The sequence below is a fragment of the Dendrobates tinctorius genome, unplaced genomic scaffold (assembly GCF_039654945.1).
Source record: "Dendrobates tinctorius isolate UK_male_01 unplaced genomic scaffold, ASM3965494v1 ptg000245l, whole genome shotgun sequence".
Taxonomy (NCBI): Eukaryota; Metazoa; Chordata; class Amphibia; order Anura; family Dendrobatidae; genus Dendrobates; species Dendrobates tinctorius.
This window is the reverse complement of record NW_027361912.1, coordinates 3,790,287-3,801,997: the sequence shown is the minus strand read 5'-3', so window position 1 is coordinate 3,801,997 and position 11,711 is coordinate 3,790,287. Positions and strand designations below refer to the sequence as shown.

General features: G+C 42.9%; 1 protein-coding gene across 1 annotated transcript; it reads left to right on the top strand.

Annotated features, from left to right (window-relative positions):
• The first annotated feature begins 7,611 nt into the window (after positions 1 to 7,611).
• Positions 7,612 to 8,574, top strand: LOC141060839 (olfactory receptor 5G26-like). The gene has a single exon (XM_073557215.1). It carries the CDS (start codon positions 7,612 to 7,614, stop codon positions 8,572 to 8,574), a length of 963 nt encoding a protein of 320 aa, XP_073413316.1.
• The last annotated feature ends 3,137 nt before the right edge of the window (positions 8,575 to 11,711 follow it).

Here is an 11,711-nt window from a genome sequence, read left to right as displayed (position 1 = left end):
TTGGGAGTGTGAGGATGCCAGGGATTGGGATGCCGATGCTGACAAAGTACAGACAGTGTGCCGCCGTATAACACTGCCTGCAGATGCACCCTGGCATTCTGGTGAGGAAGCGGGAGCAGCTGTTTGCGAGCTGGAGGAAGAGATGGCCGCTGTGGCTGAAGAGGTGGAAGGTGGGGGACCAGCTGCAGGTGGCGAATTATCTTGGGTGTGATGCTGCCGCTCCACAGGGTGCCTCTTCCTGACATGCGTCAACATATTGGTGGTATTAAGGTTGCTGACGTTCTTCCCTCTCCGCACAGTTTGTTGACAGAGCTTGCATCTGACTACTGTAACATCATCTGCAACTTGGTAGAAAAAGGCCCATGCACCACAACTCTTGGGCGCACCCCTTGTGCTCTTTAAAAGAGCCCTGCTCCTAACGGGTGCTGAAGTTGAGGGAGCCGACAACCAATTTTTCCCTCTTCCTCTCCCACGTGGACGGCCACACTGCGCCACACCTGCAAGCTCTTCCTCTGAGCTATCCCCACTTGCTTGTTGCCCCTCAGCATGCCATGATGGGTCAAGGACCTCGTCATACAATACACTTTTGTCAGCAGAAACTGGCAGCTGAGTTTCATCATTATCTGCTGACTGGGGTCTGGTCACTGTGGGCACTGGCCCACCCTCCACTTCTTCCTCAGACGCACACAGTAGTTGCGCATCTGTGCACACTACCTCTTCAGCTGCAGGAATGCTGTCTGGCTGGCACACAGATTCCAAGCCAATAGTTTCCGAGAAGAGGATTAAGGTTGGCTCCTGGTCCTCTGAATGTCTGGGCAATTTAGTGGGCGGTGAAGAAGAAGATGGGTGCTGCTCTTCAGTGGCCTGACCCGATGTGGTGGAGAGGTCCTGGGAGGATGCTGCGCTCATTGAGGTGGATGCCTCAGCTGCCATCCAACCAACAACGGTTTCTACTTGATCCTCTCTTATCAACCTATGGCCCTGCGCTCCTAACAAGCTGCGCATAAATGACTGCTGCCGGGTGAAAGTAGGTGCTGAGTGACTTGGGCCTGCTGCTTGCTCTGGCTGTGCACCATGTCTAGCTGCTGATGCACCTCTTCCGCGGCCGCCGCGGGGACATCCCTTACTCCTTGCCTTCTTCATCTCTATCGATGGATTCAGAACGCAAGAAAGTAATTATTAGGGATTAGTGTGCTTATTCCTGTAGGACTACAGACAGGTATAAGAAACACTAATGGCACTGTATGATGGTGTGTCTGCTACACTTTATTTGAATCTAGTGTGGCCTACACAAAGAGTAGCGTGTGTTTGTGGTATTGGTGTACATGTTACGGTCGGATGTCACAGCGCAGTAAATGACACTGCTGTGATACCAAAAAAAAAAGGATTCTCCGGGACTGGGCCAGGTGCTGTGTGGCACCAGCCACAGAGGTTGTTTGGGCCCTCAAAGTACCATCCCTATATAGTGTTTAACTTTAACCTCAATAGATGCTGTGAGGTAAAGTAACACTTATAGGGGCACTGAGAGTGAATTTACTGGTGAAAAATTTGGGGGTGCGTGATAGAACAGTCCACCCCCATTGAGGGATAAATGAGGGTAAGAGATTGGGGGGGAGGTTCGGGGGAGAACCCCTCACTGAAAAATCCCTATATAGCGTTCATTAAAATGTACTGGATGGTGAAGCTAGACTTTTAGGAAAAAATAGGGGAAGGGGATTTAAGGGATGAAAAGAAAAGGCTGTAAAAAGGCAGTGAGACACACACCACACAGTGCTGCAGCAAGAGGAGCTGCAGCAGCTGCAGTGAATGTGCTCTGCACTGTCTCACTAAGTACCTCACTGAGAGCCTGCTCAGCACAAAAAATGAAACTGAGCGGGGTCAGTGAGGAAAAAGACTGCTTCTGTAACACACAGGGGCTGCTACAGTCGCTGAAAAGCAATTTCTATCGCTATTTGATCCGAGATCTCTCCCTATCTCCAACAGCAACCTATCTGTTGTGAGTTCATTTTCCCCTTCACTACTGAGGCCCGAGGAACTCCCTCTTCTGGTGAAGAAAGGTAGTGAGCCTGATTGTCAAACACCTGGGGCTGATGATGATGACTGGCTGAGTGGAGTTAATGACTGGATATAAGGCTGCCGACGCCCTTCTGGCCTGCGGGTGATTTCTCTGTGGACTTCTAGGAAACCAGTCTGATTCCTGCTCATCTAAAGCTAAGATTTCTGCTTTGCCTTTTTGCATTAGTGTTTTGTTTTCCTTGCTTTTCTAGATTCTGCCATTCCCTGCTGGGGTGAGCTGAATCTCCTTTTGCCTGTTGCTCTGTCTTCAGAATATTCCTGAGTACTGACATAGCTTTTTTGAAGCCTAGCGTCTTCAGGGCCTTTTTTACTGTCAGTTTGTTGGCTCTTATTTTCATAGGGTTTTTCACGGATTGCAGACAGCAGCCTTCCTGTCCTTTCCTATCTAAGCTAGCGTGGGCCCCATCTTTGCTCAGTCTATCTTTCTGTCTGTGTTTTGTTCTTTCTTCTTGCTTCACCGTCATTATATGTGGGGGGCTGCCTTTTGCTTTGGGGTCTGCTCTGGGGCAGTTTAGATTTCCCTTTCTGTCTTTAGGCTATGTAGTCCTCCGGCTGTGATCGAGGGGCCTAGGGCATCGTAGGAGCCCCCCACGGCTACTTCTAGTTGTGTTGATAGGTTCAGGGGTCTGCCATCCGATAGCTGCCAACTTCTCTGGTTTTCTGGACTTAGCTAGCATTTCTATTTTTGCCTCCTACGGTGACTCAATCATAACACCTATCCCTATCTGCTTTCACAGTAGAATGAGGCTAAAATGGCAGGCGCAGCCTTTTATACTGCCTGATCACACCATCCAGCCAGCCAATCGCAGCGCAGCCCCTAGCTTGCAAGTCTGGACGCCTCCTACCAAGCTTAGGGGAGTTACACATTGTTGTCATCAATTCTTCAGCTCCTGATTGACTCCATGGAGCGCTCTGAGGCTGAAGGATTATGGGATTTCCGACTCCCGATTTCCGATGTGAAAAAAATATCGGAATCGGAAATCGGAATTCCGATATCGCAAATATCTGGCCGATTTCCGATATTTCAATATCGGAAAGCTCATCCCTAGTGCTGTATTGATTTCCCAAACACTCATTAAAATAAATCTTATTAATTTGGTGTTCTAAAGGCAAACAAGAGTGTATTTTGCTCATATCTGTAATAGAAAGTCAGGTCACAAAATCTGACTTACCCAGCCTGTCAATGAATTACATGGTTCAACCTTCATTTAAAGGCCTCCATAAGATTTGGCCTTCCGATGTCGAAGAAGTTGGAGCTGCTAAGACAAGCTTAGTTTTGGACCAAGCTTACATTTTAAGTATCTTACTACTTATCATGTTAATGGTTCTCACATGGTTTTTATGTTGGAATTCTTGAGGATTACAGTTTCTTTTATCTGTGTAATATTTAATGTCTATAATGTGTAGTGTTTATTGCTATGACTTTATGGAGACCTATTCAGTGAGTCTTACTGCTTATTGAGAAAGAAACATTTGTCCAAATTTTTTTCAATGAATTCATCTTTTTCACAATCATCTCAAGAGGCACGGCTCTGGAGAAATTTTAGTATAATGATTAATCTCAAGAATACTGAGAGCTCTCAAGAGTACATTTATTTTGGCTATATATGTTCCATCGCAGCACTGAAATCTCCATTTCTCAGCTGCCAGTAATGGCCTTAAAGATGAAAGAATAATGACACGGCACCTTCCTCAACTGACCTAAACTCGATTGAAAACTTGTGGACCCTTCTTAAATAGGTGATTTAAAGAAAAAGGAACCGTCACCTCTCAACAGTGTCTTAAAGGCTGTGGATGGTGCTGCCTCAAAAATGGATTGTCAACAGTTTAAGAAACTGAAGACTCCATAAATGGAGCTTATGACTGTTTTTGAAAAGAAGGGCAGGTGTATTGTTCTAGAATGGCACATATACTGATATACATTTTTTTTAAATGACAGAAATGTATTTTTACACATTTTGAGTTGTCTGGCTATTATTTTCACTGCAATAGACAAAAATAAACAATTGAGACAGAAAATTTACATTTTTCATTTAGTTGTATAATATTTTTGCACACAGCTATTCTCCCCAAAAACACAAAAACTCACTTTTACTTTCTTAAATCATAGGGTTTAAGGTTTATTAACCTTTTGGATTGACCAACGCCCTGTTTTTGTCCAATAATAAAAATAATCATCCAAAATGTACAGTATATTGCCTAATAATTTGTAAACAGTGTAGTATCTTCCATCAGGATAATGGGTAAAAGCAGTGAAGTAACAAAGAAGAAAATGCAGTCTGGTGTCTTACAGCAAGGCGATGATTAATCTCAGAAATGCACTGAAGTATAGGCAAACTGGATATTTGCTTGAAGAGATAGGTTAACTTGATTGCAGAGACCAGGTGTGAAAAGTTGTCAGAAGTTGTTAACTTGCTGAGAGGTTGTTGTGGACAACACCTAAGTATATGGGACTGAGCTTGTAAATTTCTGGTTGTAGCATGGAAGACAGGAGAAGCTGAGAAGATGACAAACAGCTGATTGAAGCTGAACCAAATGAAGGAGCAGCAAACCCCTGACCAACTTGAGACAACTTAAACAATTCTACCCAGTTCCCAAGCAACCATTGCTAAGGCTGACCTTAAAAGGTTTTGGGTGATAATATGAGAGAGGAGTTTACTGGATTACTTGGGACATTTTTTGTAGACAACAACAAAGAGGCAGCCACAGAAGAAAGAAGGCAGGTCTGGCACTTGTGCCAAAACAGGTGAGTGACAACTATTCAACCTCTTTATTAAAGTATTTTCTATCCATTAATCTTGAATAGAAATAAGTTTATTTAAAATGAGACTAAAATATCAAAAAGGATAAAACAAAACTGTTGTAATACATGTAATCATTATTATTTTTTAATATTGGTGTGTGGCAGTGGATTGGAAATCTTTTAGCCAATTCATAAACAATGATTGGACCATGCAGAAGAAATGCTATTGATAGAATGACTTTGGTATGGATCATTTGCTGCTAGGGTCCATTTAAATTTTTAGGTTACTTCTTGTTTTATTGCGACTCTCATACAGTATGTAATGCATAATGCTTAATACTCTGTGATCTATCAGTTTTTTTAGATAATATGTCCTGGGTGGGGAGCAGACATACCATTGGTGCAACTTGTGCAGCCACACAGGGGCTCAAGTGGAAATATTGCTCACTTCCACCTTCAAAGCAGGAAGCAGCATCTGACACAGACACATTATTGGACTGCAAAGCACCAATAGACTGTTCTTGCTCAGGGATTCTCCTCTGCCTGTGATCGTCCCTAGCTGGGTATTTTGGTAACAAGTAAGCAACAGTGCTCAATGTCAAGCAGCAGCTGCAAAAGCAATTTGAATTAAGATATTAGGGTGCAAAAGCAGGGGTCGTCATTCTCGGCAGCACATCATCCTGTGTAAAAGGGACCTATGCTGCCAAAAACAATGGCAGGTCTGTTTACATGGACTGACCAGTGACACTAAATGACCTCCGAATGATAAAAACTATATCAACTGAACGATCTCTAATAGATCGCTCAGTGTGCATTGGCTGCCATTGTTCTTGGCAGTATAGGTCCTGTTTACACAGGATGATACGCTGAATAGAATGACGATCTCTTGTGCCACACAAAAGAACATTTCATCCAATGAATTATCCTTGTTCATTTTGTGATCTGCAGCTAGCTTACACTGATAGATTATCGATAAACGAGCATTCTTAATAACACTTATTCACAATAACCTTTCAGTTTAAATGTATCTTAAGACCCCATCTTGAATATTTAATTAAGCTTTGGGATCCATATTTTAAAAAAGATATATGAAAGTTAATAGGTTCAAAGGTAGATTTCTAAAGAGGATTCACCCAGGCTCGGACTGGCCTACAGGAGAATAGGAGAATCCTCCGGTAGGCCCCTATGCAAGAGTGAACTACTTACCCTCAACATAAGCAGTAGCTGGCCAATACATGAATTCACTGTGTATAAACCAATGCAGGATCTCATCATTCATTCAACAAACTACCCAGTTTATTTATATATAGACACAAAAGTAAATTTGTGAAATAGGGAAATATAATATTTGTATAAAGCTGAACAGTGGGCCCAACCAAGTCAATGTTACTCGTGAGCCTTTGCCACCCTAGTCCAACTCTGGATTCACCTATAAGAGATTTAAAAAATTGGGTACATTCAGTTTAGAATAAACTCGGATGTGATCTCTGTCACGCCGCTGCTGCCGCGGTCCCCGCCGGCTCCCACACCGCCGCTCCAGCCGTCCCGGTCCCTCCCTGCTTCCACGCTGCTGCTGCGCCCGCCGCGGTCCTCATCGTGGCTCTCCACCCCCCGGCACACTTACCCAGCACGCGCTCCCGCTCTGTCTCCTGCGTTCCGACGGACGCGCGCTCCTGCCTGGCTTCCTGCTCCTCGGGCGCGCGCTCCCACTGTGCTCAGGAGCGCTCGCGCTCTCCATTCCTCCTGAAAGCACGCGCTCTCCTCCCCCTGCTCTGGGAGGGGGTCATGACCCGGAAGTCCCAGTCACATCTCCTATATCAGGCCGCCTCTTCCTCCTGGCGGTGCCTGATGATCACTTGTGCCAGCTATTGACTCTGGCCCCTCGTTCCACTGTGCGTTCCTCTGCCTTCGAACCTCGCTCTCCTGTCTATACCTTACCCATGCTCTCCGTTGTTCTCTCTTCTAGGTCCTGATAGCCGGGGCTCCACTCCGTCCTGTTCTGTCTCCCAGCTGTGTCCTCCAGTCTTTGTCCGGTCCCTGCCGTGTTGCCGTGACTCCAGTACTTGTCCGGTCCCTGCCATGTTGCCGTGACTCTAGTCCTGTTCGCCATCCGTGTTCCTGTCCAGGGGAGATCCCCCGCCAGCTCTCCGGCCTCCTGTCGTGACTCCTGTGTCCTTCCTTGGGTACCAGCTGCCGTGGTGACAGTTACCCGCGGGTCTGCCCCTAACACTCCCTGTATAGGGGGTGGTCCACCTGGTCAGCTCGCCCGTGGGAGGTTCGTTGCCACGGTCCAGCGGGTCCACTCCGGGAGTATCTCCTAAAGTCTCACAATCTCATTTCCACATAGAATACATGTGGGGTCAATACAAACATTTTGACCCATCAAGGAACCTCTAAGGGACCAAGGGACATTCATTATGTGTGGAAGAAATGAGATTCCAGCATCTAAATAGGAAAGGGTTCTTTACACTAAGAACAGTCAGACTGTATAATGCCCATCGGAGCATATAGTATATCAGCATTTAATAAGGGGCCATATGCTTTTCTCATAACAAATGGCATTGTGGGTTATTTCTAATCTTGAGATTTTTTTTAATTAATTGAATAAGGTTGTACTTGATAAACCTTTCTCTTTTCTCAACCAATGAAAGGGTTGTTTTGGAAATGATAAGAGATAGTTTTGGAACGTCTTCTCCTTTATGATTAGATAATTCATGAATGTTTTTGGAAATGTCCATTTTATCACTCAATACGTTTTCTAATCTATGTGACCATTTTCTTTCAGGGACAATATGGAGGTGGAAATCACGAATCAGACCACAATTGTAACATTTTACATGACCGGGTTAACTACAGACTGCTATATTCAATTCTCACTTTTTGTGCTATTTTTGGTAATTTATGCGTGCTCCTTTGTATGTAACCTTTGCATGATGCTACTGATAAGGATGATGCGCCATCTTCATTCCCCCATGTATTTCTTTCTAAGCCATTTATCCTTCGTAGACTTATGTTTCTCATCAAGTATTACACCAAGGATGTTGGCAGATTTTACTTCCAAGATGAGGTCTATTCCCTCCTTAGCGTGTGCTACACAATTGTTTTGCTTTTCGCTCTTCGCGGCCTCGGAGAGTCTTTTAGTGTCAGCAATGGCGTATGACCGTTATGTTGCGATATGTCGACCATTGTTCTATCACCAAATGATGAACAAGACAATGTGTTGGATCTTGGCTTTAGGAGCCTATTTTTGTAGTTTTCTTGCCTCCATAACCATCACTTTACTTGTCTTTCCTGTTTGTGGTTCCAATGCCATCATCAATCATTTCTATTGTGATATCCCCCCACTTCTGGAACTTACATGTGGCCACTCTCAATTAAAAAAATACATTGTCATAGCATTGACCCGTTCAATAGGAAGTATCTGTTTTCTTGTAATACTATTGTCTTATGTGTATATATTACACACCATCCTAGGAATTCACTCAAGAGATGGCAGATCCAAAGCGTTTTCAACTTGTGTGTCCCACCTAACCGTCGTCATCACCTTCTACACCACCGCACTTGGAAACTACTTTAGACCAAGTACGGGTTTAAATGCAGATAACATCGGCAAGGTCTTCTCTATTTTTTACACTGTGACTCCCCCATTATTAAACCCTCTTATATACAGCTTCAAAAATACAGATGTTAAAAATGCCATGGTGAAATATTTTCAATTTAGATCAGGCTCAAAAACAATCTTAAAAGTAAACTAAAGAGTAAAAAATGAAGTAAAATTATATTGGCATATGAAAAATTTGAGCAGTAGCCAACATGTTTAGATATGTATTATTTGTGTACCGTAATAGGGTAGTTTCTCTGTTTTTTTGTGAAAGCCTTTATTTTTACAAATTGAAGTAATAGCCCAACTCATCGGTCATGCAATCTACTCCTGGTCCAGGTGAACTGTGACATGAGCATGTTGGTAATGAGCAAAAGAGCGGATATCCAACACTCCGAGAATGGATTTGAAAAACTTGTATCTTTTATTTCAAGAACATATACATGAACATAAAAAAGGCAAAAAACAACGCGTTTCAACAGTCATGGTTAAGCCCTTACCGTTGAAACGTGTTGAATTTTTGCTCAACAGACACCGACTTTATGTTCACGTGTAGGTTCCTGAAATAAAATATACAAGTTTTTCAAGTTTATTCTTAGAGGGCTGGATATCTTCTTTTAAGCCCTTTTTAACCCCTTTATCCCCAAGGGTGGTTTGCATGTTAATGACCAGGCCAATTTTTACAATTCTGACCACTGTTCCTTTATGAGGTATTAACTCTGGAATGCTTCCATGAATCCCAGTGATTCTGACATTGTTTTCTTGTGACATATTGTACTTCATGATAGTGATAAAATTTATTTGAGGAACATGGAATTTTTGGCATGATTAAAAAAATGAACATTTAACTTTTTCCCCCCAAAAAATTACTTCAGATCCAATTTTTTTATTTTGCAAAGGGGAACAGGAAAATTTGGACCCCAAACGTTGTTGTGCAATTTCTCCTGACTATGCTGATACCTGATATATGCAGGTAAATCATTGTTTGGGCGCATGGCAGAGCTCGGAAGGAAAGGAGCGCTATTTGACTTTTCAACGCAAAATTGCTGGAATTATGATCAGTCACCATGTTGTGTTTGGAGAGCCCCTGATGTCCCTAAACAGTGGAAAATGCTCCACAAGTGACATCATTTTGGAAACTCGACCTCCTAAGGAACTTATCTAGATGTGTGGTGAGCACTTTGAACCCTTAAGTGCTTCATAGAAGTTTATAACGTAGAGTCGTAAAAATAAAAAAATTCTATTTTTTCCACAAAATTGATATTTTCGTCCTCAATTTTTTATTTACCCAAGGGAAACAGAAGAAATTGGACCCAAAAGTTATTGTGCAATTTATCCTGAGTATGCTGATACCACATATGTGTGGGAAAACCACTGTTTTGGCACATGGCAGAGATCAGAAGGAAAGGAACGTCAGATTTTACTGTTATGGTTTGCAGGTGCAAAGACCCACTGGAAGAGCCAATGAGGTTCCAAAACAGCAGAACTCCCTATAAGTGACCCCATTTTGCAAACTACACCTCTCAATGAATTCATCTAGGGGTGCAGTGATCATATTGACACCATGGGGGTGTCACATACTTTTATACCATTGGACAGTGAGGACAAAATAACTACAGTTTTACCACTAAAATTTTTTTTTAGTCAAAGATTTACATTTTCACACAAGAAGTGGGTTAAAATGGCACCAAAATTTGTCCCAAAATTTCTACTGAATGTGGCAATACCCCATATGTGGCTGTACAGTACTAGTTAGCCATGCGGAGAGACTCGGGAGGAACGGAGCGTTATTTGCCTATTCAAGTGAATGGGTCTGTGTGTTTCCACGGACCGTGTGTCCGTGGGCAAAACATGATGATGACATATCCATTTTTTAATGTCAGCATGGGCCACAAAACATCAAGCACACATGCATACGCATAACACACATGGATGTAATCAATGTGACACGCATTGGCGCTGGGGAAAGAAGCTTTACAGTAAGCGCTGTTCCCCGGTGCCGGGTGCTGAACACGGCTCTCATCATTCTCCCCTGCTTGTGCCGATCGCCGGCAGAGCAGGGGAGAATGATGAGAGACGTGTTCAGCACCCGGTGCCGGGAACATCGCTTAATGTAACGCTTCTTCCCTGGTGCCCCTCCTTGTGGTACTGATGCGGCACATGCATGTCACACATGTGCTGCAAGTATTACACCATAGACACTGAGATCTCCGTTACCAGAAATATCAGGATGTGTGAAAGAGGCGTTATGGCGTTTTTTTCTGTCTGGCTGCTGTCACACACTAAAAGACACTTTTATTGCAAAAAATAGTTTTTGCATCACCATATTTTGAGAGCTATAATTTTTCCATATTTTAGCCCACAGAGTCATATGAGGGCTTGTTTTTTGCAGGACAAGTTGACGTTTTCAGCAGTACAATGTTTATTTATATCCGTTTTTTTATGGCGTGTTATTCCACTTTTTGTTTGGCGGTATTATGATATATCATAGTTTTTTGCCTTTTTTTATGGTGTTCACTAAAGCGGTTAACTAGTGGGACAATTTTATAGGTTGGGTCATTACAGACATGGCGATACTAAATATGTGGACTTCTCTTGATTTTATTTCATTAAAATATTTATTTAGTGATAGAATAAATATTGATTTTTTTATTATTACTTTTATTTTATTTTTTTTAATTATTCTAACTTTTACACTTTTTCCCACTAGGGAACAATCATTTTTTGCAGGCTGATCGCTTCTATAGCATGCAGATGAAGCTGTCAGCGCTCCATTCAGTGCACTGCACTGGCACAGAGAGACTTCTTGTCAGCCCTCTGCCTGTTCCCGGAATACTGTGATCGCGTTCGATCGCAGCATTTCAGAGGCTAACATCCTGGGAGCGGTCTGTGACCACTCCTGGCACTTAGCGCCGGGAGTCAGCTGTGAGAATCAGCTGATTCCCGGCTGCAATTGGCTGCACACCATTCGTGTTCACAGCCGATCGCTGAGACATACCATTCCGTCCATGGTCAAATTGGCCCGGGTGACATGGACGGAATAGTACATCTGATGTCAGAAAGGGGTTAATTATAACACGATATTCAGACATATTGGTTGTCAACAACTGTGATAAATGAGCACGTTTTAAAATTAGTGGCTTAGTAATAGTTTACCCTCAGTTTTTGAAATAAAAAAAAATGCCAAAAGCAGTATAAGTAAAAAAGCAATAGAAATGAATAATAAAACTTTGCATATTGTTATAGCTGATTTACTTATACCTGGTCAAATACTGTATCCATTTTGGGAGA